Source organism: Poecilia reticulata, linkage group LG18 (genome assembly GCF_000633615.1).
Source record: "Poecilia reticulata strain Guanapo linkage group LG18, Guppy_female_1.0+MT, whole genome shotgun sequence".
Classification (NCBI taxonomy): domain Eukaryota; kingdom Metazoa; phylum Chordata; class Actinopteri; order Cyprinodontiformes; family Poeciliidae; genus Poecilia; species Poecilia reticulata.
The window spans coordinates 10964788-10991662 of NC_024348.1; the positions used below are offsets into that span (position 1 = coordinate 10964788).

General features: G+C 41.4%; 2 protein-coding genes and 1 long non-coding RNA gene across 5 annotated transcripts in view; 1 reads left to right on the top strand and 2 right to left on the bottom strand.

Annotated features, from left to right (window-relative positions):
• LOC103480440 (protein Dok-7) overlaps positions 1-9904 on the bottom strand; it is a 34445-nt gene extending 24541 nt beyond the window's left edge. For both annotated transcript variants that reach the window (XM_008435390.2, XM_008435389.2), the window contains exons 1-4: positions 9775-9904; positions 9602-9647; positions 7598-7828; positions 5231-5431 (exon numbers count right to left, since the gene is read on the bottom strand). In XM_008435390.2, the coding sequence (XP_008433612.1) occupies positions 5231-5431; positions 7598-7828; positions 9602-9647; positions 9775-9828 (532 nt within the window). In that variant the 5' untranslated portion in view covers positions 9829-9904. The remainder of the gene's footprint in view (positions 1-5230; positions 5432-7597; positions 7829-9601; positions 9648-9774) is intronic.
• A 1807-nt stretch (positions 9905-11711) lies between these two features.
• Positions 11712-26103, bottom strand: hgfac (HGF activator). Of its 2 annotated transcripts, XM_008435388.2 has the most exons (14): positions 25789-26090; positions 25629-25683; positions 24509-24602; positions 22804-22865; positions 22588-22725; positions 21461-21592; positions 19066-19176; positions 18649-18823; positions 17928-18040; positions 14792-15056; positions 14310-14449; positions 13660-13800; positions 13391-13533; positions 11712-11979 (listed from the first exon to the last, which is right to left on the bottom strand). In XM_008435388.2, the coding sequence occupies exons 1-14, from the start codon at positions 25837-25839 to the stop codon at positions 11806-11808; spliced, it is 1794 nt and encodes a 597-aa protein (XP_008433610.1). In that variant the 5' UTR covers positions 25840-26090; the 3' UTR covers positions 11712-11805. The 2 variants fall into 2 exon arrangements, with proteins under 2 accessions (XP_008433610.1, XP_017166019.1); XM_017310530.1 differs by lacking the exon at positions 11712-11979 and having other exon boundaries at positions 13396-13507; positions 25789-26103.
• Positions 18298-22682, top strand: LOC103480438 (uncharacterized). Its single transcript, XR_536091.2, has 3 exons — positions 18298-18475; positions 18630-18725; positions 22599-22682. It is a non-coding gene; the product is annotated as an uncharacterized LOC103480438 (long non-coding RNA).
• Positions 26104-26875: the final 772 nt, after the last annotated feature.

Here is a 26875-nt window from a genome sequence, read left to right on the forward strand (position 1 = left end):
TCCATCAGTTGGCTAATAAACCATGCTAATATCCATCAATTGGCTAATAAACCATGCTGATATCTATCAGTTGGCTAATAAACCATGCTAATATCTTCATGAGGTTCTGCTTTAAATACTGTAAAACTTATGGGCAAAAATGTAAAGATCACACGGTTGGTAAAATGTCCACCATAACCTAAAAGTCGGTGAAGTCAAACATAGCAAGTGTCGTGATGTTCAGTTTTAAGATTCCTTGTTCTTAACTTTTGTTCGTCAACTGTATTTTCAGCTCTTTGTGGCAATCGTTAGTGAAAAACTGTCTTTACTATATTTGTTTCCTCTGTGTTCTCTGGTCTACAGTTTTGTTTGAATCTTGATCATGTCCTATGTTGGGCTGAGTCTCTGGTTTGTTTACGTTTCTGTAATTGTTTCCCATGTTTCCCGTGAATTCTGTCAAACGTTTCTGCACCCGTGTTTCTAACCAGACTCCCTGTTCAGTAATCTCCAGGTTAAATATATTTCAGTGTTTCCTCCTGCATCTCCTCTGGTCCTCATTATTCTTCCTGACTTTTGGTTCTCGTGAGTTTTCAGTTTTAGATTTTTGCTAAAGTAAATAGTTTATTTTTTAACTTCCTGCCTCCTCTCCGCTTCAGGTCCTGCGTTCCACTCCAAAACAGCAAGAGAATTTCTCGTATCAGATAAAAACAAAAACGCACCCATAACCATCTGCAGCATTCCAACAAGGAAAATAATGTGGTCTTTACCAGGATTTAAAGTTGTTAAATTTCAGCTAAGGCCTTTATGAGACGCTGCTAAATGTTGAAGATGTTTAAAAAAATGTTTTAAATTAATAGTTTATACTTTCCAAATAATCCAGAGGCAAATTGTACACCATGGCTCCAGTTATTGAGTCCATTTCAGACACACAGATGGTCTGAAGATGAATAATAAACCTCAAAGCTGACATAGGTTTCACTGCTAAGTTGCCACTAAGAGCTCAGAGGTGACAATCCTTAAACTCAGCACGTCACCGTTAAGTTTAACATCAGAAGAAATGCTGCAGACTGAGACCAAAACGCCTGTCTTTCAGCTCTGAGCCTCAAAGAAAACAAAAACCTTCGTAAGGTCAAAGGTCTTCAACATCTCTGACTGTACAGCTGCCGGTCCGCTTCAAGACACAAACAATAAAAAAAGAGGTCGCGCCATTCCTCAAGACCACCCCTGTAAATCGTATTTCCAAAGCCGCAGAGGTCAAAGGTCAGCAGTGAAGTCTGCTCGAATGTCTGCGCCATCTGAAACTGAGAATCTGCAGGTCACTCGCTGTTGTGTTATCTAATCAAGACGTGTCTCGTCCAGACGAGCGAACTAGCTGTTTATGAAACCTGAAACTGGCGACTGTACGCCCACAAGTCGAACTTTTATTAGCAGACGAAGAGCGTCAGGTGCGCCGCCAAAAAGCTAGAGTGCAAAATAACCACAAAGCACAGGTGGCAGAGTTTATTTGGCTCGCGTTATTCAGAGTAAAAACAAGCAAAACAGAAACTCAAGTGGACCCTTCTGGTCTCTGCTTCAACAAGTGACAAAAACACTGCCTCTATAAAAAGCAGCAGAACTTATTAAACCGGTTCAGGAGGTAGGAGGTGTGAGCTTCGCTTGGATCTTCACAGGCAGTCAAGAGCCAAGAGTTTCTGTTAGCAGCAGCAAAAGTACATGATTCTTAGCTCTATGTTAAAAATCTGAAAAGTGTGTCATGCCTTTGCAATTCAGCCTACTGAGGTTCACCTGTTGGTGTAAGTCAACATCAGCTTTATTTTATTTTTTGCTCACTCGTTTTTGTAAACCTTTATCAGATTTGAAGGATTTGATAAATTATCAAGTCCTGCAACAGAATCTCAGTGGATTTAGGAAGATGAAGGCTTTTATTTGTCCATTTCAACCAACTAAAGAAATGCGAGGTAGTGAGTGTGATCCCAGCAGCTTGAAGTGTTCTTGGACAAGAGACTAAATCCGAAGCTGCTAAGGAAAAATTTAACTGGGAGTTTAAAAGCACTTTGAGTCCAGTCCATTTATCATTTAGCAAGCCAAGCTAGTGAACTGGTAAAAGATTAAACCAGTACACGTGTCTCTCAAAGCGTCTAGCAAAGCTGCTGTAGCCAGAGGTTATAGATGTGATTTAGAGAATCGAATGGAAGTTTGTTTCTCTAAATCGCTCATTAGGTCTAATCGAAATGATTCTGCAACATAACTTCATTTCCTCTGATCACCTGAGACCCGGTGTGGGTTTTGAACCACTCTCACCGCAAAACTGATCAATCTGGAAATTTTCATAAGAGTGAGCATACACTCCTGTTTCTGCATTATGCACAGAATGATATGGTTTACGGAAATTGTCCAAGAGAAAACGTGGAAACAGAACAAAAAGCACCACAAAGCGCCACAATGCGCCAAAGAGACGCAGGCAGCAGGTTGTAGAATACACAGAGTATAATTTTATTGCTAATTATTAATGATAATAGATGTTAATCCAGCACACTGTTCACCAAGGTTATATATTTTATTACAAGCTGTGTTTCCTGGAAAAGTGTATTTGAGTTCTTGTGTAAATTTCTGACATAGATAAATCCCTTGAACATAATTAAATAATTCTGATGAAACCTAAGAAAGTTTATTTTAGAGCGAAAAAATTAAGTTGAGCTTGAAGACGCGTTTCCTCTACTGAGGCAAATGTAATTCACAGAGCTGAAAAAAAAAGTCTGCGGTATATTTCTAGATGCAATATGATCAACTATTCATAAAAATAATTATAATTTCACCTGCTTTAAATCAATCACTGGCATTATTTGGAAAATAACCAGGCAGTCAAAGATTATTCTCATCACTTATTAATGTGTTGACCTATTAAGATGAAATATTTCAGCTTACGGCAGTAAAGATGCTGAACATTATTGTCTAAGATTAAAGAGAATTAACAATTAAAGCTAAAAATCTAACTCATGTAAATGAAGCTTACGGTAATTTGAGAAATTAAACTACTTTGATCTAAATTTGCGTTTAATAGAACATGAATACAAAACTTGAAGTCAAGTGAAAATGAATCTTTTGCTGCTTTCATTGAAGCGCTAAGCTGAACAACCATTGTTAGCAGAAAACACTGAGCAGAACCTTGAGAGGTTCTGGCAGAGCGGCTCGGCTCACATTTCCCACAAAGGAGCAGAGAGGACACAGACAACAGCTTAGTGAGCTTCCAAAAGAAGAAGCTTCAGCTTCACTCGTCCCTGAGCTGCTGCGGATAAACTGTACCCATAGATTACATTACCAGATTGTGCTTGTTGTTTTGTGAGTGAAGGTAAAAGCAGCGCCTGGTGGGTTTATTTTATGTGGATCTGTTGCTGGAAAGTTTCACCATTCGCCTCATATTCACATTTTTTTTAATGTTGGAATTGATGGTCCTACATTAGATTGCTTCGTAAAAGAAAATGTCTAATGTTGTCGTATGTTTCTTCACTCCCATTCCTAGCTGCTTTAAGTCAATTCTTTGCTTTGCAGAACCATGCAGGTAAATTCGCCAACAACCAAACATCTTTGTTTTTGGTTAGTTTGGATTTATCCGTCCGTCCGTCTTTTGTCAGCTGAGCCGAGACTCTCTCATCTCGATCCCCCTTCTTCATCCTCTGAGCTTGTTGAGCCCGAGGCTCCGAAGCCTCAAACGCACCAGGGATGAAGGACTGCAGTGCAATACATAACCTGGCACCTCTAAAGCATCATGCTGCAGGGCAAACCTGGCCATACAACATAGTCAGAGTTCGTTCCAGTCTCTTTTAGGGAGATTTAAAGTACAAGTATTCATCAAGTTTCCCCCAGAAAACCTGCTAAGCCCAGTGGTTGGGTGCGAGGGTGGTCATTCGTCCAGCGGTCCGTCGTCTTTTTGAGTCAAAAAATGTTTAAAGGTGACAGGAAATTTGAAAATATCCCTTGATAATTATGTATTATTGAAATATTGAAAGATTAATACCTGAATACCAACTACAAAGTCTTAAAAATGCAAACATTTTAAAAAGACATATAAAAAAAAATAGCAATGCTCAGCCTGGTTGGGGCACAAGTAGAGCCTGGTGGCCCGCCAGGCTTATAATACACTGGGGGAAACCCTGAATCATGCATTTTGAATCATTTTTGAAACATTTTCTCCATATTTAGAGAACAAGGCATTGGTTTGCACATTAAAATTGATTTCTCAACAAGGAAAAAGATATTTTGAATAGACGTGTAGTTTCTAAAATAAAAGTTTGGAGTGGGGACTCTTACGTTCCCCAAAGATTCTTCACAGGCTAAAAGGTCATTGATGCTGCCTGTTTTCAGGCCGAAAGCTCTAATCTATTAAAATGTGAGTTCTTCATTTAAAATACCTAAATAATTAAACAATAATACAATCTATGTTTGGAATAATGAAGCTGAAGTTGTTCTGAACGTCAGTCAAGAGAAACATTGAGGAGTCACTGCAATGAGCTACAACTTCGACACACAGAGCTGCACATCATGTTGTGGTAATCAAAGAAAAATGACAGAAATCAAATCTAACTAACAAGTAAAACACTTTCTGAATTTTGAATTGAAGCTCAAACCACTGAGAAAAAACAAAAAACAAAAAATAGCACATGAAAACAAAAGTTACCAACGTAGATTTCTCAAACAAAAAGCTACAAAACAATCACTTTAAAAATGTTTTCTTAAGGAGAAATCTGTGGATGTACTCTAATAAATTCTAGTTCATAATAAAATCCATCTGAAGGCTGTCTTGGTTAATGTGTCTGCCTGAGGGAGACCAGGTGGACAAGAAGAAGAAAAAAAAAAGTCTCCAAAAAGCCAAAAATCCTCCACTAAAGTTCAGAGAACTCAGATTTGACAAGAAGAGAGAAACATCCGATTAACCTTTATATTTTATATCCTTATCCACATGGTTTTAATAACCAAATCATAAAAAGCAGAGCGCATGCTTTGTTGTGTTACTTCAATCATTTCTCAACGCTGGACGAATTGTACTTCACACAACTAATAGCAGAAAAAAATCCCCAACTTGAAGTTAACACTTCTACAGGAAACTTTGGAAAAAAAAAAAAAAAAAAGCTCGACACATCTTCGTCAGTGAATTAACAAGAGAATGTTTGTATTATTAAGAAAATAACAAAGCTACCCTGACTGCAGCCTTGAAGGCTTCTTTAAGCCCAGAGTTGTATGGAAATCTACTTACAGTATCCACATCTTGTTCCCCCTTCAAACACAAATCCATTCGGCACCGGTCCGTATCTGCGCAGGTCCGGCAGGTTCCAGTGGCCAATGATGACGGGAGGAAAGTCCCGGACGAGGGCCAGAAGGTTGTTGCACAGGTGGAGAGTGGCAGGTCCGCTCTCCAGCTTGGTCCCTGGTAAAACCCCGACGCCGAATCTGTGAACTGAGCAGACGGAGAAGCTTAGACGGAGCAGTGACGGATGCAAAACTTTAATCAGCTGTCCAACGTCTTGGACGTGAATAATGCGCGCAAGAAAATCAGAGGAAAAAAAAATAAAAATCTGAAGTGGAAAATCGTTTCCGAGCGGAGGAGCAGAGCAAACTGATTAACAAGCTTGTGCTTCTCCAGCCCAAAGTTTCTGCAGCTTTCCACAGGTGCAGGATTAATAAGGAACCCGAGACAAACAGATGAGATTAACGTTGGTGACGATAACAAAGAGTTGGCCAGCGGCTTCTCATCGTCACTCAGGCTGAGAGAGATTCATACGGCGGCACACAAGGCGACTGAAGGGCCAGACGCGCTGGCCCTCGGCCAACACGGCGGAGGAACGGCTGGCAGGGGACATCTGTGCAGGTTTGGATAATTTCCACTCCGTGGCATTAAGCAGAAGGCCTCAAACACACACAGACTCTGTAGAAACGTTCAATACTTTCACTTTTAACAAGTGTAGCACTTTTAAGCATGCTGTTGTTGAGCCGTTACTGGAAAAAAGAAAAGGATGCAATTTTGATCCTACACGGTTTAAAAATTATTAAATTACAGGCCAAGATCCTTTTTATGTCAAAGGCTTTTGAAAAGGTAGTGACAGAACAGCTCATTTTTTTTCTTTTATCTTTTTTTTTTTGAGAAACGGGAGACGTTTAACAAATTTTAGCCTGGCCTTTTTATAAAAGCCGCTCCACAGAAATGGCTTTACTTGAAGTTCTATTTTGTTTTCTCCTGGACCTTTAAAACCTTTTAAAATGAATTTTAAAATCTCAGTCTTCACTTTCAGAGCCGTGTTGCGGTCATGCGGTCTGATAAATCCTTCAGAGTCGTTTTAACTAGTTTAAGTTTCTATGACAGACGTCTGCCGGCTTATCGACTCTGTTCTCGTTTACGTTGCATTTCAACAAATTTTAAGCCCATTTTTACTGTGAGCCGCTTTGCTACAATTGAAAGTTGCTGTCGAAATAAAGTTTTACCTATTTAAAATAAGCAGCGATCGCAATCTGACAAAGCACCAAAACTTAGAGGAACAGCTGTGACGTAATTTCTCTCTGGCATCGTTTGCAAAGTCGCCTCCAACAGGACTATCATCAGAGACATATTTACAATTCAGCTGCCAACTGATGAACAGTTCAAAGCTATTATTAGTTTCTATGTAGGTTATATAATAGCTCCACAGGGTTACACGGCAGTGAGTCTCACCGCAATGCCAGAAATGCTCATTACACAAAGACAAGTTGTCATAAGTTCTATAATAGATGGTCTGAATACAAGAACTTCAAGTCACAAATCACCACAATGGAAACATTCACTTGTACTGCGTTTAGTTTGTTATTATTTGATATTAAGTTTAATCAGAAGACTGTAGGGTGTCTTAAATGTGCTTTCACACACATTTAAGTGTGACTGTTCACTGGTAAAACAATTTTATGACGTACTCATTTAAATACAGATAACTGACTTTGTTATTTGTCCATTATTTCTGCTCAACACTGGTTCAGTTGTTCGATTATCCGATTCTAATTTCAGGTTTTATAATCCTCTAAAATATGCCTTTCTGATCATTTGTGAAGTTAAGCAAAAAAAGCCAACATGAATTTAGCTTCACGTAGCTCCTCTACTAAATAAACTCAGAAGAAACCAAATAAGTGGCTTAATTTGACAAAGTATTTTAAAAGAAATTTCATTACAGAGCACCCTCTGCACGTAGCTGAATTACTCGCCTAAAAAAATGGCAAGCTGATTCTAAAAACACTACAGAACCCGGTCAGTGGCTGTACCTGCTCTTCCTTCGTTAATAAAAAAAATAAACAAATCTTCAACGAGTTTTACGAATGCCACTTTTTGTTTGTTTCCTTTGACTGCAGAGAACCAAGGCCTTAAGAGAGACTTTAAAACAGAAGTACAAACAAAACAGTGATTTTTGTGCATCGTTACACCCCCAGTTCTTATTTAAGTCTTTTTAGATTTCTAAAGTCTGATCAAATCAGATCAAAGATTTTCACGCTCACAAATGTATACGTTTCCTTGAATGGCGATCTGAAACTGAAGCTGCCAAAGTTCTGTGATTTCACTAGAGAGAAGGAACAACCAAATGTTTTGGAGACCGTTGGTCCTCACCCTCTCCGAGGCCGTAGCGCAGGCGGAGCTCCCACGCCTGCATGGCCTCCCTGCTGTCAAAGCCCAGCAGCGCGACCTGGTTCAGGCAGAGGACGGTCAGAGTAAACGCCACGCCTTCATACCAAGGTCCAGCTTCCAGGCCACAGATCTCCTCCAAGGTGACGCTCGCCCTCTCCTTGTTGCTCTGGAGTTTGTCTGATTTGTCTTTGAAAACCACTAAAACGAGGCAGTCTGGAGCAGAGAGACAAAGAGTTTCACACAGGATGAGGTAAAAAATAAATAAATACAGTAGGTTAGAGGTACACACGTCTAAACGACTTATTTTAGTTCAAAACAGTTGAAACAAGATTTACACGCACCAGATAAAAAATTTAATAAAATAACACTGTTTGACATTAAAGCAGACAAAGCTTTTCTTCTTTTCAGGTACAATTATTGAATGTATTCATTTTCATATTCTTGAAATACTAAAATAATGAGAGAAAGAATCTCTTATTACAAATATGACATATTTGTCTGTTTTAACCGTCGCTGATGCTTGGATGCTGGATTTGATTTGAGCAGCAAACTCAACACTTACGGAGACGGACAGAAAGAGCAGACTTGTTTTTCACATACTGATGGCATTTTTATCAAATAATTGATGAGAAGTATTTGTAATTCAAGACGTTTTCTCCCCTGAAACACAACATATATTTGTATTTCTACTCTGACTCCATATTCTGACCGACAGTAGCCGCTGGCGTGTCCTCCAGTCTGTTGACACCTTTCAAGAACAACTCAGTGTCAACCAACAAAACAGCAGTGCGTCCGCATTTTGCTGTCCTTCACGTACACACACACACACGCGCGCACACACACGCACACACGCATACTAACACACACTTAGAAAGACAAGGCATTAGTGCAGACAGCTGTAACAACACTGACATCAAAGATCTGAGGAGGAGCACCACTCAACCTGTGCAGTATGTTAAGCTGTGCAGCTCTACATACCCTGCACACACACACACACACACACACACACACACACACACACACACACACACACACACACACACACACACACACACACNCACACACACACACACACACACACACACACCCACACACACACACACACACACACACACACCCTGCACTGAGACGTCCCACATGACACCCAAAGAGCTTTAATCTGCTGCACAGGAATCAAATTAAACTACTTTGTTTCATTAAAGACCATGTCACATTTTAAAAGTTTAAAAGTCAGGAAAATTGTATTAAGCATTGAGCTGAGCAGTAATGCAGCAACAATCCTGCAGTGTGAAATGTTGAGAAATTGTTTAAAAATGATGACAAGTTTCACAAGTCAACCACATTAGATTTTTTATATTGTGATTTTGAATTTTTCCATCAATGCTTTGTCTATATCCACATATTCTTGCAGGATTTTAGGCGACTAATAAACCTGCTAGAACAATTTACCCGGGTCCTTCTTACTCCAAGTCAATATCATAACTGTGAGAGCCCTGTTTATTTTTCTAACTCAAACAAGCAAAATGAGCACAGCCTTAAGAGGGGACGCTTTAAAAACAAACAAACCACAATTTCAGCTAAATTAGCATAATTCGGTTTAGCACCAATTCACAACAAATTTCACCTTGAGGCACTTTAAGGTAAACAAATATATATTCAAATCTGCGAACGCCTCGTGCTGTAATTTTGACAATAAATTTAAATGTATTGTGTTTGGTGAATACAAACTTTGATTTTCCTAGCTTTTATACGCCAAACCATCATCCTTCCACCGCCGCCTAGCTCAAGTGTTTTGTGTTTTCTGCATATTAGAAAGACGTGACATTACCAAAAACTTACAGGCTCAAACTGCTAACGTTTGAAAAAGCTACACATGCCCGTAAATTACGGCTCAAGTCCAAAACGACTGTTTTTCTCCAAATAAACATGCGCACAGGTGTGAGAAGCGCTCCAAAGCGCGCAGTAAACACATCAGTGGTTTCTTACCTGCTACAGGCGACGGCTTACGAAACACGAGCCACCTAGTCCTCCACTGCGAAAGAAAAACAGAAAGTTTTACACAAGCGTGTTTGCGGAAGTTATTGAGATTTTTTTTTTCTCCCTGGAGCGAATAAAGATAACAACAAAAAAAACAAAAACAAAACAAAAAACCCGAGCACCTTTTTCCCATCTCTGAGTCTGGCGTATCCCTCCACGACAACAGAATCCGTCATCTTCAGTCATGGTTCCTGACAGCTGCAGAGTCGCTGCCTGAATGAGGGGTCACTTTCAAAATAGCTGCGCTGGTCGCTATGCCCCCCCCCCMCCCACAGCAAGGGGGGCACGTGGAGGAGGGGAGGCGGGGGGAGGAATGCCATGACCGGGGCCTGGTGTCTGTCGTCCGTCCGTCCTTCAGGGCTCCAACAGCCGGTGTTAAACTCCTGGCTGCCACCTGGACTGGGCTGAGCCACCTGCTGCTGCTGCTGGGAGCACTGGTGGAGACAAGCTACCACATGATTCACAAATAGCTGAGTGCTTTCAGTCCCATTCACATTAAAAGGTTGTCAGAATGCAACCAGAAGATTTCGACGTATTTCATTTGGACTTTTAAGTGACAGTGAAGACAACACCAGTGGATGCTGCTTCCGGCCACCTCCGTCCTGTTTTGTCCTGCTGAAAGGAGAAGCTCAGACTGGAGGGCGCTGCGGTTCTCTTCTGAACGAGGTCTTCTTCACGTTCGAAGGTTGTTGGTGGACAGGATTGAGGAAGAGACACTGATGTTGTGAGAGGTGATGGGTTTATTAGGAAACAACCAACAGGAGAACCAAGATGTGACCAGGAAACCACCTGAACATGTTTCCTATGGTCTTCATGCTTGTCCCGTCAGAGGGGACTCGACTAGCTTGTTTGCAAGGACTGCACTGCATTCTTCTCTCCCTAAGATTTCAGACAATTTCAAGAATTTTAATTGGCTTGGGCCCTGCAGAGGAGGAGACGTCCAAGCAGGGCCCACCGGTGGGTCCTGTGGTGACGAGATGTCCCGTCTTCTTCTGATGGACTTTTCAGGGCGACAGGCTGTTCCACTGTGGAGTCTAAATATAACGTCAAAGACCTGCAGTTTGAATGGTAAACTGCAGTAAACTGTAAATCATAAATTACAATTAATTTCTCCTCTTCCAAAAAGCCGGGATTTATGAAGTGCATGAATAATAGCTGTCCTCTTTTCAGGTGTCAATCTCTGCAGTTCTTGCCGATTTACCAGACCTGATAGATGTTTTTTCTGAGTGATGCTCTCCTTGCTCAAAATGCTCATGTGGAGCACTATGGCTGAAGACATTTATATACGCTGGAATATTGTTATTTAACCTAATATTATCTTCTCCACAACTTCTTCCCTAATCTGTCACACTCTGCTATGTGATTGACTTGATTTAATCCCTGTTTTTTTGTTACTTGGGTGCCATCTGTTCCAGTCCATCAGGGGGAATCGAAGAGGTGGAAAAGGGGCAGAGCAAGGACAGAGCAGACTGGTTCGTACCAAAACGGCGAGGAGGAGAAATGAGATTTTCTTACGCTATTGGTTCAGTTCAGTTTGTGTGTGTTCCCCCTTTTTGTGTTTTGTGTGCGCTGATCAGCCAGTGTTTAAGTTTCCCATTTGTCTTATTTAGGTAGATCTGTTTGTTTTTGTTCTTCTTGTCAGTTTGAGTAAAAGAGGACGGCTACTTTGACCTTTGATCCCAATATTGTCATTTTCTATTATTTACCTAAGTTTGTGTTTTTTGGTTTTTTTTTGGACTTACACCTCTCTGTCCATCGAGTTTAAATTCCATTTTTTTTTAAAAAACATGACTTTCACCTCCTGTTTCACGGTTTCTTCAAGGACTCTTAAATTTTAAGTTGATCAAAATGTTTTCATAGGTTCAACAAAAAAATGGGAGGAAATTCAACTTCAGCTTTTAAAATACGGGTAATCAGAGAAGATTTTCATTGCCGTCGTGCAGATAAAAACATGTTTCGATGCAACTGTTTTGTTTAAAGTACATTTTTTATTGGTCTTAAAGACTCACGGTTTGTCAAGTAATTTAAAACATATTCAGTCACAACGTATTTCACAGTTAAAAAATATATATATATATTTTTCTATTTACTTCCAAAAATAACATAAAAACATACAAGTAAGATATCGAGCTGATAGTCCAGGTGACACACTGTCATGTTTTCCCGTTTTTCCGTTTAATCACGGAATGGATCCAGTCGAGATAATTGACCACTCTGGTGTAAACTCCAGGTTTTCCCGGCTGGTCGCAGCCCTCGCCCCAGCTGATGATCCCGTACAGGAAACTGACATCACCCTTCGCACAAGCCAGCGGGCCTCCAGAGTCGCCCTGAGGAAGCACATAAGTGGACATAGCTCACGCGTGTAAACATGCATGCACCGATCAAAGCTCTCGCATGCAAACAACTGAGTCACACACTTGAAACCCGATGCATCACTAAAAATTGCTCTCCGCCAGCGAGGTATAAACAGTCGGCTCTGACGTTCGCTGTGAGAGGATGGAGTTTAAATGCTTCAAGTGGCTGGTTTGTCGGTGAAGATGCATGTAAATCTGCGAGAAGCCTCAAAAACTTCCACTTCTGTCCAAAGAATCCCCCGCTGACATCTCATGTGCTGCTACGTTTAATTAGAAAGCAGACGTTTTTAACCAAAACCGAAGCAAGAGGTCAAGCTTGGAGTTTATATTTCCCAAAATACATCATGATGAAGCATCACTTCCTGTACTCGAGGGGGATTGAAGTCAATTTTTATTAGTTTACCCTGAATTTAATAATTCAACGAAGAAAATCACACATATAAAATGTTTCAGTTCAATTCCTCCAAAACAAGATAAAATAAAATGTGAATGTTTTTTCTTTTTTTTCTGAACTGTGTTAGACCATATTGCCTGTTTATTGCGTTGCCTCTTTACTCGGCACTTAAACAATACAAAATGAGGCCCTGGAGGTGCTCTCGACCTTAATCTGCACAAAATATGGAATTGCAGCCATCATCGCATATTAGTGTGTGCAATATTGCGATTGCACAGGAATGCTTGGATGATATATTTGTTGGAATGTCAGATTTTAGTGTGATGCATTCATGCGCCGCATATCAGTCACATAAATCTAGCCTGTGTTAAATAGACTTTAACTGGCGTTGATGCCCTCACCTGATGAACATCTTCATTGCCTGAAATGCTGAAGTTCATGTAGCGTGTTCGCCGTGATGGTCTAAAACTTTCCGCTTATTGTTGCTGTGAAATATTCCTTGGAAATTGTGCAACTCTATTTTAACTTGTTGATTTTGTCACCTGCAGGACGGCCACGTTTTAGCTCAAAGACATAAATGAGCATGAATGAAGTCCAGATCTGAGTCACACTGAGAACATGTGGCAAAAATAATCAGAGTGAATCAAAACACGGCGAATTTATTAAGGCAACTTACACTGATTTTTATTTAGGTGGTGCTAAATAGAAATGTTCACCACACTGTTTTTTTTTCCAGATTTTGTTTGGAAACCATTTCTAAATCCCTGTAAAGCACATTGCACATTAGCTCGAATAGTCAGATTCAAGCTAATTCTGCAGTGTGGCAAAATGTGGAAAACGTGGCATGGATACTTTTGATCAGACTGTAACCATTTACTAAAACTTTTTATGGTTTTTCCTCACAATGTGCCCAACAATCCCTGCAGGCCCGACTCAGAGTGGAGGCTTCAACCCTCCTAATCACCCCGCTCGTCTGAATGCACTGCCTACCTGGCACGCGTCCACGCATCCACTGAGCCCTGCGCAGATCATGTCGTCGGTGACGTGGTTCCCGTACACTTGTGGCCGCTTGCAGATGTCATGAGAAACCAGCCTGACTCCTGCCTCCTGCAGAGTAGAGTAACCATTTGCCTCTGTAAAGTCGAAACCACAAACAGTTCATTAATTATGTAGAAGACAAAAAAAAAAAATAAAATAAAAAAAAAAATAATAATAATAATAAAGTTAATAAACTCCTCTTTAGTGCCGATTCCACTCACTTTCACGCATGCGTCCCCAGCCGCTGATCGCGCAGCAGTAGCCTGCGGGAAACTTCAAGCTCTTTTCTGGGAGGCAGATGGGCCTGATGAACGGGGTTCTCCTCACGCACCGCCCGTCCTGCTTTTTCAGCTTGATTAGAACTTAGAGAAAGAGAGAAAAAAAAAACACAAACATGAGCTTACAAAATGGGTTAGAAAGCTGAAGAAAGTGGGAGACTCGAGGACTCCGGGGGCAACGCCCGGCAGTAAAAAGCACAGCTGCTGAGTGACGCACGGCTCTGAACGCAGAGCGGGGGTCTTAACTCATTTGAGTGTTTCTAAACAAGGACGGCGTTTGTTCAAACTAGAGTGACTCACTGGGACATTTGTAACTGAATCCTTGCTGACAGAGGCAGCTTTTAATACTGGACGATGGGCAGTCGCTCAGGGGGTTATGAAGAGGGGCGGCATACAAGCAGACGTCAAAAAATAAAAGAAAAATAAGTTGGCGCTTATTGCAGAGCACGGGGAGACCGTTTTACAAGCTGTTTGTTGGACTGCGCTGCGTTTAATCACGCTCCGAAAATTAGTTTATTTCCTACATTTTATTTGATTATTGGATGGAAGAAGGAGGAACTTTTCCAGGTCACCAATGATGCAAGGCTGCTTACCGATGTCGTGAAGCGTCGGGTTAAAAATGGAGAAGCGTTTGTGGAAGACGTAGTCCTCCACCTCAAAAGTCCGAGTGTTGGGACCGGTGGTGTTGAAGTGGTGCTGACCGAGAACCACCCGCAGCTGAGTCTTCAGAGGGCTGCAGGGGGAAAAATCAGTTTAAATCAGCTGTTAGCAACACAGGGTCACTATAAAATAATATATTTTCCATATGCAAATGAGCTTGTCTGTCTGAAACCAGATCATCACAAAAGCGCCCCACTGAGAAGAATGATCTCCAGCGTGAATTTAGGAAGAAGTTTTGTGACTCTGAAGCTCTTGGATTAAGAAAACGAAATCCCCATCAACAGACCTCTAAAACACTTTGCAGAATATAATGCTTTATTTTTCACATTCTGTTAAAAATATCTAGATAAAAAAAAAAAACATATATTTTTCAGTCTATATTTAATAAGTAGTGCAGCTGAACTGCACTGCATACTTGCTGAAGAAGCAGTGAGCAGCAGAGAGGACCCAGCAGGAGGAGATCAGACTGCCGCCGCAGAAATCAGACTGGCCGATATAAATGGCTGCCATCCACGGATGAGTTCCCGGCAGGGCTGCGTTTCCTCCAAATATCCGACCCCTGGCAACCGCTAACCTCTTTTTGTGTTTTACCCCGCACACAGGATTTCCGACTCGTTTGGAGGAGCTGGGCTTTTTGATGTTAGGCAGGGCGTTGAATGGGATAATCCGTCGAGAAGCAGCTGGAAAAAAAGGAAAAAAAAAGGTTAAAGCAAATAAATATTCCAAGCAACAAGACGCAGCTGTTCCTGTAGTTCTCTAAATAAACTAATGCCTCGGATCATCTAACAAATATCAAATTAAATGCAAACTGTGGTTTTCAGTTGACGATCAACAGACAAAAGTCATCCAAACTAGCCAACAACTATGTGAAAAGTAATTACTTTTTAATTAAGCACTAGGGTTTCCCCCCAGAAAACTTGCTAAACCTGGTGTTGGGGGCACGAGGGACGTTGATTTTTGAGTTTAAAAATGTTTAAAGATGATTACCCAATGATTAAAATATCATTGGGTGATTGTGTATTTTTGGAAGACATTATTAACAACAACTACAGGGTCTCAAAAAAGGTAAACATGAAAAAAACTAAAATACATAAACGATGCTTAGCCTGGTGGGGATGCAAGTAAAGCCTGTTGGCCCGCCAGGCTTATAATACACCAGGGGAAACCCTGAGCACCTTTTCTGCAAAGTGGAGTTTCACTATTTATACAGTCGACAACTTAAGATGAGCTAAAAGCTTTGTAAAAACAGCATCAAGTTATTCCCTGATCCCAACAAATGAGGTCACTTCTCAGGTTTTGGGACTTCAGTGAACCACAGTGAGTCATTATCCATAAATGCATAAAAGATGGAGACACTAGTGAGCCTCCCGAGGAGAGACGAGAAATCTGAATCAGAAAACCAGCTGTGATATTAAGCTGAAGCAGACTTGGATTGCAAAGTGGGACAATGAGCCAAATCACAACAATAAAATGAAGTTTCAGAGTGGCCTAGTCAAAGTACAAACTTAAAGCCTGATTTAAATGCTGTGATAGAACCTTTAGCAGGTCATTTTACATTAACAGATGAAATCCTCATAAAAAAAAGATGTATTATATATTTTTTTACTTTCTTTATCTTTGATTTAAATTATTACATTGAAGATCTGAAAGGTCTTCACAGCTCTACTGGTAGTTTCCTTCCCAGTGACGTTCCTGGCCTCCTTCCTGCCACAAGCGTCCTCCAAGAGAGACAAAGCCTCCTCTCTCTCTATGCAAATCGTCTGCTGGAGAGCGGCTCCGGCAGACGGGAGAAGCTTGTGAATTCTGTGCATACTACTGGCATCGCGACGGTGCGCCGACTGTGCCAGATCCCACTCGGCTCATAAACATTCAGCTGCACCTGACATGACGTGTTGATTCGGGGTGAGTCATGCCTCATTCTTGCCCTGCGGTATCTGGCTTAGCCCAGGTTCGAGGAAAAGCTCCTTAGATAAACTCTTGCTTTTGATTGCGGCGCGGCTCGGTGGAGATTAGCGGCGCTCAGTGCGCTTTCAGTTTTTCTCTTTCAGATCGGAAAACGCCAAGGTCTTTAATCAAACGGCTGGGTGCATGATGGAGCGCCGGGCTTATTCTCAAGCGACAAAGTGTCACCGGGTTGATGAATCAAGAGTCGGGATACAGAGGGACCTGAATGCCTTGGGATGGTAAAATGAAAGTGTGTGGGTGAAATGATATTACATTTTTGAAGAAAAGGTTAAGACTAATTCAAACTAATTCAAGGCAGATATTTGCCTTGCTATGATAAAGCAACTAGCCACAAGTTCACATCTTCTGTGTTAAACAAGAAGTTGTTGAAACATACTTTTTCTCAAGAGAAATTAAATTCTGATTCTGAGGGTTGTTTTGGGTCATTGTGCATCTTTGCACAGCAATTTTGTTCTTTTTTTTTCAACGATTTAGGTCTGCTTTGAGCATTTTCCTTTCTGTGTTGATTTTTGCTACATTATGGTGCACTTCAAGTGTGTGAGATCAATTTGCGTCTTTGGTCAAATTTAACAGTTCGGCCTCTCACCCACGACAGCTTTGTAAAGACGATGGACGGATGGGATTTAATGATTCTTACATCAACCATGTCGAATATGGCTTATGGTTCATTATTTTAACCCCCATGATGGTTAGGGACCATGTATTTTAGAGATTCCCTCTAAAGATGCTCTTAACTCCTTATTTTAACAGTTCAGACAGCAGACATGTCTCAATATTAATCGAAACACACAGTTTAAACCATGTTCGCACTTCTGCAGTAGCTAAACTCTACAGCTTTCCTTTCTGCCTCTCTTGGGGGCAACGGTGGGTCTACCGGTGTTTGTTTTGTTTTTAGAGGGGAAGAAAATTAAGAAACAATATAAACAGGACAGTATTTAATCATTTAGCATATTAAGTGAGCCAAAGAGCTTATTACAGACCCCGTATACGACAGATGGAAAACGTGATCCTATCTCGATACGGGTGAAGCTACAAGAGCGACACTTTAATTTCTAACTCAGTGAAGGTAAAAATTTAAAAATTTGGTCCAAGGGAATCCTGTTTGCCGGATGTCCAGAACCGCCTGTGTTTGGGGATACAGCACTGAGGAACATCACTGGTCTTATAACCTGCATTTTCTTTCGATGCGCTGTACGAAAAGATATCTGAATAGGCACATCTGTGAATAACTTAAAGTTATGTTTTGAATAAATATCCTCAAATGCTGAACCATGTTAAGGCCAAACTAAAGAGGTGGAATTAGAAGGGATGGTCATCAGACTCAAAGGCTGTTATGGATAAACAGACCATCCACGTTATGCTTGTCCACCAAATTACTTTCCGTCAGCCGAGGTAGAAGTTTTGTATCGTTTTTTTGACTTATCAACGTTTCTCAAGGATTCTACATCTTGCTTGTCATGAAATGCGCTTTCTTTCTCATTTTCTCTGAGCATTTCTTCCTGTTTTCGACATCATGTTGATGTCCAAGCCTTACACACAAAAAAGGCCCGCTTTTTGTAATTCAGCAATCGCCGTTTCCTCTGTACCTGTCAGCTGTTGCCAATCTGGCGTCACGCAGGAGGGGACGCTGCAGTATTCCCAGGAGATGGCGCTGTCAGTTACTGTGTAGCACCACGGCTTCACGTCCCCATCTGGGTTTCTGTGCACAACACAGATGCAGCGGGTTACGCAACACAGAGGCCGACCCTCTCACATCGGTTTTTCAGGGTAAACACACATAAAACAAAAAAATTGTTGTTAGGTCTTTTAATAATTTTCTTTCTTGTTAGCAGAATGCAGCCTAAAAAGCTTTCTTTACCGATTTTTAAAATGGTCTCTTGGACGTCTGGAACGTTTTTTCAACACGTACCGTTTGATGTTGGTGTACTGAATTGCTGAGAGGTAGTCATGGCAACAAGAAAGGCTAAAGAAAAACAGTGGGAACCGGACACAGAGCAACTGTGTCAGTGATAAAACCTTTTTTTCTTCTTTTTTTTTTTTTACCGTATGCTTCTCAAACGCTCACGGTAGATGTTTATGCTTCCGAGTAAAACACAGTGTGTGGCCTCATCCACTCGGGCGACGAGCAATGGAGGTAAGGAGCGAGCCGCTTTTGCTAGCACAGGGCTTTTAAAAGAAAGCTGGAAATTTCTGCTTTAAATTAGAATTTATAGGAAATATAAAAAGCGAGTCTGGTTTTCCTGATAAGACCGCCGACTTCTCTTATTATTTTTCATTTCTGGGTGCAGGACACCAGCATGCACACACCTGCAGAAGGCGTGCTCCCCGAGACCTTTGAGGGCCGACGCGTTCACCGTGCCGAGGTGGAGCTCGTCGAAGAGCAGGTCGGAGTTCCAGGGCAGACACCGGGCGCCGGACTCGGCGGTGCCCGCCACTCCTCTGTAGCCCGTGCCCCTGCTTTTGTAGCATTTAGTCTCCGGCACTGCACGAACACACGCCACAGGCAGAGACACACGAAGCGAAATCAGTCTGGACAGATTTATTCCAGCAAAAGCTAAAGTCAGCTGAGAGAAAATGTCACTATAATTAACACAACATTCGTGTATCCGTGAAAAACCAGAACATTGAAACACTTATCTTCTATTCTAGATGCAAGCAGCACCTAGAAGGGGGGTAATTTTGTTACGTTTTTGAGTGAAACGGACTCATGCTACGGTTACTTACCGAGGCTGCAGTCGGGTCCACCGTAACCGTTTCTGCAGTAACACACTTCCTTTCCGGTGGACGTGATCAGCCGACATATTCCCTGGTTTTTACAAGGGTTTCTGCGACACTCTGAAAACACACAGAATATCACATCACCTATAAATGGCATAAACAGAGAAGTGAAGCAAGAGCATCCTAGAGCTGTTCACCGGTGGAGCAGCTCTTCCATCTTATCCAGTTTGTTCAACAAATCCGGCCTCAGCCTTACTTGATGTCAAGTTAAAGTCCGAGTAACAAAAAGTCACATTCACCGTCATGCATAAGTGCAAATATTGCAAAAATTCCTTAGAAATGGGCTGCACAGTGGCGCAGTTGGTAGAGCTGTTGCCTTGCAGCAAGAAGGTTCTGGGTTTGATTCCCGGCCCCGGTCTTTCTGCATGGAGTTTGCATATTCTCCCATGACTGTCAGGTTAATTGGTTTGTCTAAATTGTCCCTAGGTGTGTGTGTGAATGGTTGTTCATCCTGTGTGTCTCTGTGTTGCCCTGCGACAGACTGGTGACCTGTCCAGGGTGACCCCGCCTCTCGCCCGGAACGTTAGCTGGAGATAGACACCAGCACCCCTCCTGACCACACTAAGGGACGAGGGTGTAAAGAAAATGGATGGATGGAAGGATTCCTTAGAAATATTTCTAAATTAGCGCCACAAAGTCTGTTTCTTGAATGTGAAAAAGTGCAAAACACATCATAAATCACAAAATCCCAGAGGGACTGATCAATGTGAAAAGATGTTCCATATTATTTCATTTTAAGAAGAACTTATTGAATGCAGAAACATCTTTTTATTAATATTTCAACTGTTTAATAGCTTTTCTCAATAAACTCATAAAACTGGTCCTTGAGGACATGGTGGCGATAATATGGCCAAAAATGGGAATGAGTTTGTAAAATGAGGCTTACATTGATGTCCACATAAAGTGCAGTATTTGCAATGATCTAAAAAGAGTTTGGGAGTTCTTGCAGCTCGCTCTCCACTATTTCCTGGAATCCTGACGCCGTTGTGTGACACTAGGAAATCTGAAGTAGGTGTGGCTCAGGCGGGAGAAGAGTAACTTTTGAGTAACGTCTTTTCTGCTGCTGAGGGACCTCCCTAGCAGTTAATCAATGTGAGCTTCTCGTGAATCACGTCCTGGCCGGGGGAGGGGGAGGGAAACTGGCTCCTCTCCTTGCCGCCTCTGGCAAACAAACCCATCTCATGGCTCTTTCAACAGCCATTCAGCCCAACGTCTCCGGTTCAAGAGTGGCCTAACAAAAGCAAAGCGAGACCTCCACGTCCTGGACGCGTCTGTGTGTGTAGGAGTTCCTGAAACTCTTGAATGGGGTTCACCTGCTGCCTGGGCAACTGTTTCAACCGCACTTTTTCCTTCCACTCAGTCTTCCGTTAACATGCTTCGATAGCGAACGCCCAACTTCTTCCGCAATAGCCATTTATGGGCTTGCGATCTTTGAGGAGGATGTTAATGACTGCGTACAAGAACTTTCAGGTTTCAGCTGAGCAGGCAAGATGATAGACAGATGGATTTTGGATTTTCAGTAGTTGTAGCGGCCTTACTCATCATTATTAAGCAGTAATGATGAGTAATAATGATGAGCGATCCATCCATATCCCACTGTTATTATACTATTTTACAACCAACCTTTTCTCGGCCTTCTTATGATCTGTTGCCTCCTTTTTGCCTCTGTATTCAGACTGAGTTTAATATTAAGCTGTTTTCTTCTTTGCGTCAACAGATTTTTCTTTTATTCTGGGCAGAACTGATGTAATTTAAGCCCATACCATAATGACAAAAAAAAAAAAAAAAAGAAGAGGACCACATGGGAGAGTATAAAACGCTCCAGTGATGATCTCTTCTTCATGCGAGAAAATCTGTCAAATTCCCACGAACATCCCTCTGCTAAGATAAAAAGCTCAGCGAGGACCCGCGGGGTGTGTTCTATATAACACCTACCCTGAGTCACTGTGAGTCACATAATCTGCCTTTTATTCAAAGGCAAGGTTACTCCTGTAGCTATGGAGCTGCGATCAAAGAAAGGGAAGGGCTGCTTCTGCCGAGAAGGTTGTTTGAAAAAAGAAGAAGAAAAAACATTCTCTTCAGAATAAGAGGGAAGGTGATCCTTTTCATTCGACGCAGCAGTTTGTTTCGAGCTGTTTTTTCTGTACGCTTGTCTCCGTACGCTTCAATGTAGACACAATCAAAGAAGTCACAGGTTGTCAGAGAGGGAAAACACCGCTGAGGTCAGCGCAACCTCCCATCCCTGGGGTTTCGCTTCTCAACCAGCCAACAAAAGGAGGCAGCGGAGCAACAAACAGGACGCGCTCGAGGCACGGCAGCAAAGGCAGAAAGCGTATCTTACTTGTGTAGTGGACGCTTTGACAGCTGACTTCCCCCGCCTCACACGTGCACTGTTCCACGTTACGGAGGTGAATTCGTCCCCAAGACTCTCCGATGTCATAGCGCCGCAGGTGCGAGGCTTCATAGCACTTCTCTGAAAAGGCAGCGGGTGGAAACGTGAGAGGAGATTAAAGGGCTCAATGGAGCGTAGCGAGGATGGATGAGCTGTGCGAAATGCATGCTAAGAGGCTGAGGTTTTTTTTTTTTTTTTTTGCTGTTTTTGCATTGACTGCATGTGTTAGAAATGAGGAAACGTTAGTAACAAGTGAGTCAGAACTAAGTAAACACTCTAATTTCTCTCAAATTGCTGGCTTGCAATCAAAAGTATGTTAAAAACCAGAATGAATGCAATGATTTTATTTTGTGCAAAGCTTATGAAATAAATGGGGAAAAAAGGAACATTAAAATTAAATTTCCTTTCTATGTAATAGTCTTCCACAAGAGCCTTCATTCTTCATTCTCCTAGGACTTTTTTTTTTTTTTTTTTTTTTTACAGTTTTTCACGTTGCAACCAGAAACTTCGATGTAATTTTGGGGATATTTTATGCGATACCAACACAAAGTAGTGAAAAATCGTGAAATGGAAAAAAAAGCAACACGTTTTTCTGTGTCTTCATAACTAAAAAATATGTAAACCAATAAATAAGCAGCACTTTTACATTTTACAATTCTGGCCTTTATGGAAGAGTGCCAAGAAGAAAGCCAATGCTGACAGAAAGCCAGTAGTCGTGTTTGCATCTTGTCACCGAGTTGCTCAGGCTAAATAAGACCAAAATTAATCTTTCTGCTCTGGGTAGAAAACACAATGTGGCTGCAAAGGCTGGTTCCACAATGCTTTGATTTATGTGAGCTGTCTACAAATGAACACAGATAATGTTTTTTTATTAAATGTCGACACTATTGTGTCATTTCTCCTGTCACGTCACCGTTTCCACTGCTTTGTGTCGGCCTGTCCCAGAAAATTCCAGTGAAATACTCTGCAGTTTGTGGTTTAAAGATAACAAAATGCTTAGAAGTCTATGAGAATTGAATCATTTTCGTTGCTGAGCATTAAGCCAACCATAGCAGAAAACATGAGCGCTGACTAACTTTCCTCGCAGTGTCTCCCGGTGAAGTTATCGGGACACGAGCAGTGAAAAGATCCCGTTTGCGGGATCGCTGTGCAGACGCCTCCGTTCTGACAGGGATTCCTCCAGCGACAGGGATCGATTTCTCTGCGAGGCGCACCTGGAAAAGGAAGAAAAATAACATTTTAACGGAGGAAGTGAGTGAAACCTCCACTCCGATTACAAAAAGGACACTCACCAACAGACTGAGCACAGAAGCCCCACTGTCTGTCCCGGTCAAAGTTGTGTGTGAGGGAGCACCTACGACAGAAGAAACAGGACGACGCTTCATTTAAGTTCAGCAAAAATTAGTAAAATGCACAGATGCTGATGAATTCACGAGTTTTGATTGATTTGTGCATATTGTTGTGAAACACTTGTTTTCTCTTACATATTGCCCTGCAGCTATTTTTGTTAAGTGTGTAAATATGCTGCTGGATACTCAAATCCAACAGCAATGAGCAAGTAATAATGTTATTCAATCTCATGCTATGCTGTGCAGACACTCTGTCAGCACTGATGAAGATTTACTCTCCTGTGTTAAGGCCAATGTTGATGATTCAATGGTAACACAGAGACAAAGCAGAAAATATATCCTATGGATGATTTTCAACATGAAAGCCACCAAATGGAGCCAAGAAATATCTAGATGATCAACAAAACCTTTGGGGGAAAATTCTGTGGACAGTTGAGACAAAAGTCGTGCTTTTTGGAAAGTCTACGTCACATTACGTCCGCCCTGAAACCAACAACATTTTCCTTACAGGAAAACACGTTGGTGGGGGTGTGATGATCAGTGTGGGGATCCAGATCTGGACAAATTGCTGTAAATTAATGGAACCCTGCGTTTTCTACCTGGATGACTAAAAAAACCCAACTAAAATGAAGATTCTGAGGTGGACTAGTCAAAGTCCAGAGCTAAATCTAGTTGAGACCTTAAACAAGTCGCTCAAAAACTCTCCAAAGTGGCTGAAGGAAAGCGGCCCAAACAATGAGTGACACAACCGGTTATTAGGCTCGGGAATGTTTTCAGTACAGGCGCATCTTGGTTTGGCTTCATTCGTTCGATAAATGAAATCTGGGTCTCGTTTTAAAAGCTTTCTGCATTCTTCAACCACCCACTCATCTTGTCACCTCTCAGTGAATTTACAGCGCAGAACTGCAAACCTGCTGCAACACCACTGGGCCCGTGAGCTCATCACAGAGACATGTGGGGTCTTATTGCAAAAACTTTAGGTGTAGGTGGACAAGTGTTGTTGGGCCATATATAATTGCGTATAGGTTGCTGGAACTTGTTGGCATCCACCCTTCCTGTCTCGACTCCAGGTGACGGCAACTGGAAAGATATTCAGCATGTCTTGGGTTGTTTCTTCCAAAAATAATAATAAAAAAGGAAGACGTTACAACTTGAAGTCATAAAAAAAAAAAGAAAAAAAGCTTCATTACGATTTTATCGTGGCAGCTGTTTATACACCCCGAGGATGAACTGCCAGAAATACTAAATGTGGTATAAACCTCAGCTGCTATCACAGTTTTAGAGGAAGTGTCTGTGTTTATCTTCAGCTACCTTTTAACACAACCGACGGAGATAATTCAAGAGTAATGAAGACATGATGACACGATGAGTCCCGCCAACAATTCTGCAACTGGGGAATTATGCAAGTCTCCCTTTTGGGGGGGCAGATTACTTCATCCTCTGCTGTGATGACACTGCTGCATGAATCCCCAAGCACAGCCAGCTGTAAATAGGTGTGACTGCGCCGCTCGAGTTACAAACTGCATCAGTGGTCATTCAGCAAATCGCCATGCTAGCCCGCTAAACGGTTGACAAGAGAAAACAGTCTGAGAGAAGGGAGGCTTAAGCTTGTCGCAGATCAACCACTGCAGGTGTACTGGGGACTCACCATGGTTTGGAGCTGGAGCTGGTGATGCAGCGGTGATGGAGCCATCCGCCCTGACGAAAAGGGAACTTGCATTCTTGGCCAGATGTGGTAAGAACTGAGAGGAGAACCAAAACCGAAGGAAAAAAAAAAAAGCGGCTTTCAGTCTGTTCACACGGAGGAAACACTGATGCCTGGCAAAAAAACATATTCAAACTCGTTTAAGTAGGAGGAGCTGCAGAGATCAGAAACTCAGGTGGGAAATGTTTAAGACTGGGGCAGGGTTTCACCTTCCAGCTGGAAAATTTCCCTAAACATGCAGCCAGAAACACACTGGATCAAATGGTCTCCTCAGGACTCGCAGCCCTTCATGCACACTTAACTCAAATGATTGCAGATATGCAAAAAGTTAAAGTGTGTCATCACGAACAGGCTGTACATCCTGCTCAAGAACAGAGAAATGTGCTATTCTACTAAAGTTGGTGAGAAGTTTTTTTCCTGATCAGGACAAGTGAATTTGTTATTTTGCAACCATGTCATTTATTTTTTTTGTACACATAACTTCATTTTATTATATGTCTTATGACATCATGTTTAAATATTAAATCAGATGTCATGATCAGTTAAGTCAAGTAGACTTTTTACAAAATACTTTTAAGACTGATACTTTTTACTTGAGCAAAAATATACAGAAGTAAATCCAAATTTTTTTGGGGGGGGGGGAGACTCTCCCAAACTCTGACTACAACAGTTTAAAAAACTTTAAAAAGTAAAGATAAAAATGGGAAACCTAAAAGAAAATTGAGTACAAACATGTACTCAAACATGGTATTGACACACTTAAAAAAAAAAAAACTTTTTTAAATACCAGAATTTGGGAAATATTCTATATCTTTCTCTGTATAATTAGATATTAAGATCAAACAATTACTCCGTTAAGTAGACTCCAAATATAATATTTTAGTCTTATTCTCTATTACGTTTTATTTTTTTACTTGGCTTCTATCTGGCCCACCTCTGGATAAACACTATATTTGTACTTCTCTTCCCAAAATTTAATAGCACTTCCTTTCCAGAGAACTTACACTTCATTTCCAAACATTTGCTCTGACTCTGATCACCACAACTGAAACAGAAAGCCTACCTTTCTTGGTCGGCGCTGTGGAGAAAACAATTTCAGATCCAAACACCAACATGCTCTGAAAATCAGTGGAATGAAACATTAATTATTTGCTATTCGATTTTTTGTTGTTGTTGTTATATCCGCACGCAAAAAAAAAAAAAAAAACCACGAGAAAACTTACCGCTCCTCCACTGAAAGCGAGTAAGAGAAAAGCCAGCCTGACGTATCCCATGCTGAAAGTTCACATCTGGCGTTCCAGAGAGGCTAATTTCCTGAAGTCCGTGAAGCTGTCACGTTATATCTGTCAGCTTCAGCCAGCTCTCGGTCATAGGAGACCCGGGAATCCCTGCAAGTAGCGTCCTGTACCTCACCGTTTTAGGCTGCGATGAGTAAACCCGTTGCGTCATTAGCCTGATCTAAGTCAAACGCATCCCGTATCCAGGTTGGTGTTCCCTCTGTTACTTCTCTGCAGCCGCCCACGGCTCATCACTGAAGCTAATCGGCTGGGAAGAGAGGGCAAAACTTTCCACCCAGAGGCGGAGAGCAGAGGTGAGGACGCGGGCGGCGGGAGCACTGCCGTACACACCCGCCCAAAAAAAAAAAAAAAAAAAAAAAAGGAAAGAAAATCAACCTTATTTTTTATTAATTATTGATTATACAAGGGTGGATGAGTTACTGGTTGCCGTGGGTGAATTATTTATTTACAAAATAAAACACATATAATTTGCTACTGAAACCGAGGAAATTGTGTAATTGCGTTACAGTTACAAGTGAAAGCAGAAGTTTACTTATTACACTGTATAAAAAGACCCATGATTTCATTTGTTTGTTTTTTTAATATCGTCTGACGTAAAATCAGAATAAATTTCTCCTATTTTAGGTCAATTTGGGTTTCCCAAAAAAAAAAAAATTATATTTGCAAAATGCCAGTATAACGAGCAAGATCATTTTAAAGGCACTTTTTTTTATTATAGTTGTTAAAAGTTTGAATACACTTCATTAGTGTTTGGTACCATTGCCCTTAAACTATGTGACTTAAATGCATATTTTATATTTATCTTACAGGTGAACATCTTGCTTAAAAAAGGAGGCAGCATGATCAAAAGCAGCATTTATTCTCCTCTAAATATTTTATTCTTTGTTTAAATATCCTATCTTAAAGCGCAAGTGTTTCATTTGTTGTCAGAACTCAGAAATTCAAACTTCTGAGTTGGAAAAATACTTTGAATGTACTCGGGAGCGTCGACAATAACGCAGTGTGGTGGGAG